The sequence below is a fragment of the Gekko japonicus genome, unplaced genomic scaffold (assembly GCF_001447785.1).
Source record: "Gekko japonicus isolate JY-2015 unplaced genomic scaffold, Gekko_japonicus_V1.1 scaffold2029, whole genome shotgun sequence".
NCBI lineage: Eukaryota > Metazoa > Chordata > Lepidosauria > Squamata > Gekkonidae > Gekko > Gekko japonicus.
Window position 1 is genome coordinate 53446 of NW_015167596.1, and position 935 is coordinate 54380.

At 53.9% G+C, this 935-nt stretch overlaps 1 protein-coding gene across 1 annotated transcript in view; it reads left to right on the forward strand.

Annotated features, from left to right (window-relative positions):
* RALGDS (ral guanine nucleotide dissociation stimulator) overlaps window positions 1–935 on the forward strand; it is a 45237-nt gene that overhangs the window by 23542 nt on the left and 20760 nt on the right. Inside the window, exons 8-9 of the mRNA XM_015413977.1 lie at window positions 1–98; window positions 703–787. The exon at window positions 1–98 is cut by the window's left edge and continues 7 nt beyond it. Coding sequence (XP_015269463.1) covers window positions 1–98; window positions 703–787 — 183 coding nt within the window. The remainder of the gene's footprint in view (window positions 99–702; window positions 788–935) is intronic.

Consider the following 935-nt stretch of genomic DNA (forward strand, 5'->3'; position numbering starts at 1 on the left):
CGGATTCTGAAGAATTTCTCTTCCCTCCGTGCCATTCTTTCTGCCCTGCAGTGCAATGCGGTGCACAGGCTGAAGAAGACATGGGATGAGGTGTCGCGGTGAGTTTGGGGGGTGGCCGGGAGGAGTTACCCACCCAGGTCTCCAGTGCACTGCAGACCCCCTTTGCACTCTAAGCTGAGTTGGTGTGAGCTGGCCCACCGTTTTTTAGCCTCCAGCTCAAAGATTTCTGTCTTAGCTCAGGATGGGTGGCTCCAGAGCAAACTAATTTATGCAGTAGCCAAATCACTCGCTCACAACTTTAATGCCAGGAGCTCACAAAGTAGAATTTTTGCTCGCAGGACTCCACAGCTTAGAGGGAGCATTGCTGAGGGGTGACCCACCCGCCCTCCACTCCACCCACCGTCTGCCGTCCTGGGAGGTTAATCCCAGCCTGCCTTCCCAATGCAGAGTGATTTTTTTGCAGTCCCTGAAGTAATGCTTAGGATGTCTTTGACCGCTGGATACGCTGGTTAGAGGGAGCATTGCTGAGGGGTGACCCGTCCGCCCTCCCCTCCACCCACCGTCTGCCGTCTTGGGAGGTTAATCCCAGCCTGTGTTCCCAATGCAGAGTGATTTTTTTTTTGCAGTCCCTGAAGTAATGCTTAGGATGTCTTTGACCGCTGGATACGCTGGATTTCACACCTGTCCTTCCATTCCAAATAGGGAGAGCTTCCGCACTTTCCACGAGTTGTCGGAAATCTTTTCGGACGAGAACAACCACTCGTTGAGCCGGGAGCTCCTCATCAAGGTAGGAGGCATCAGCGGACCAGGTCAGCGCTTGGTCTCCATCGGGTCAAAACCGGTGTTCCCTCTAAGCTGAGTTAGTGTGAGCCAGCTCACCGTTTTCTAGCCTCCGGCTCACAGAGTTTTGTCTTAGCTCAGGAAGGGATGGCTCC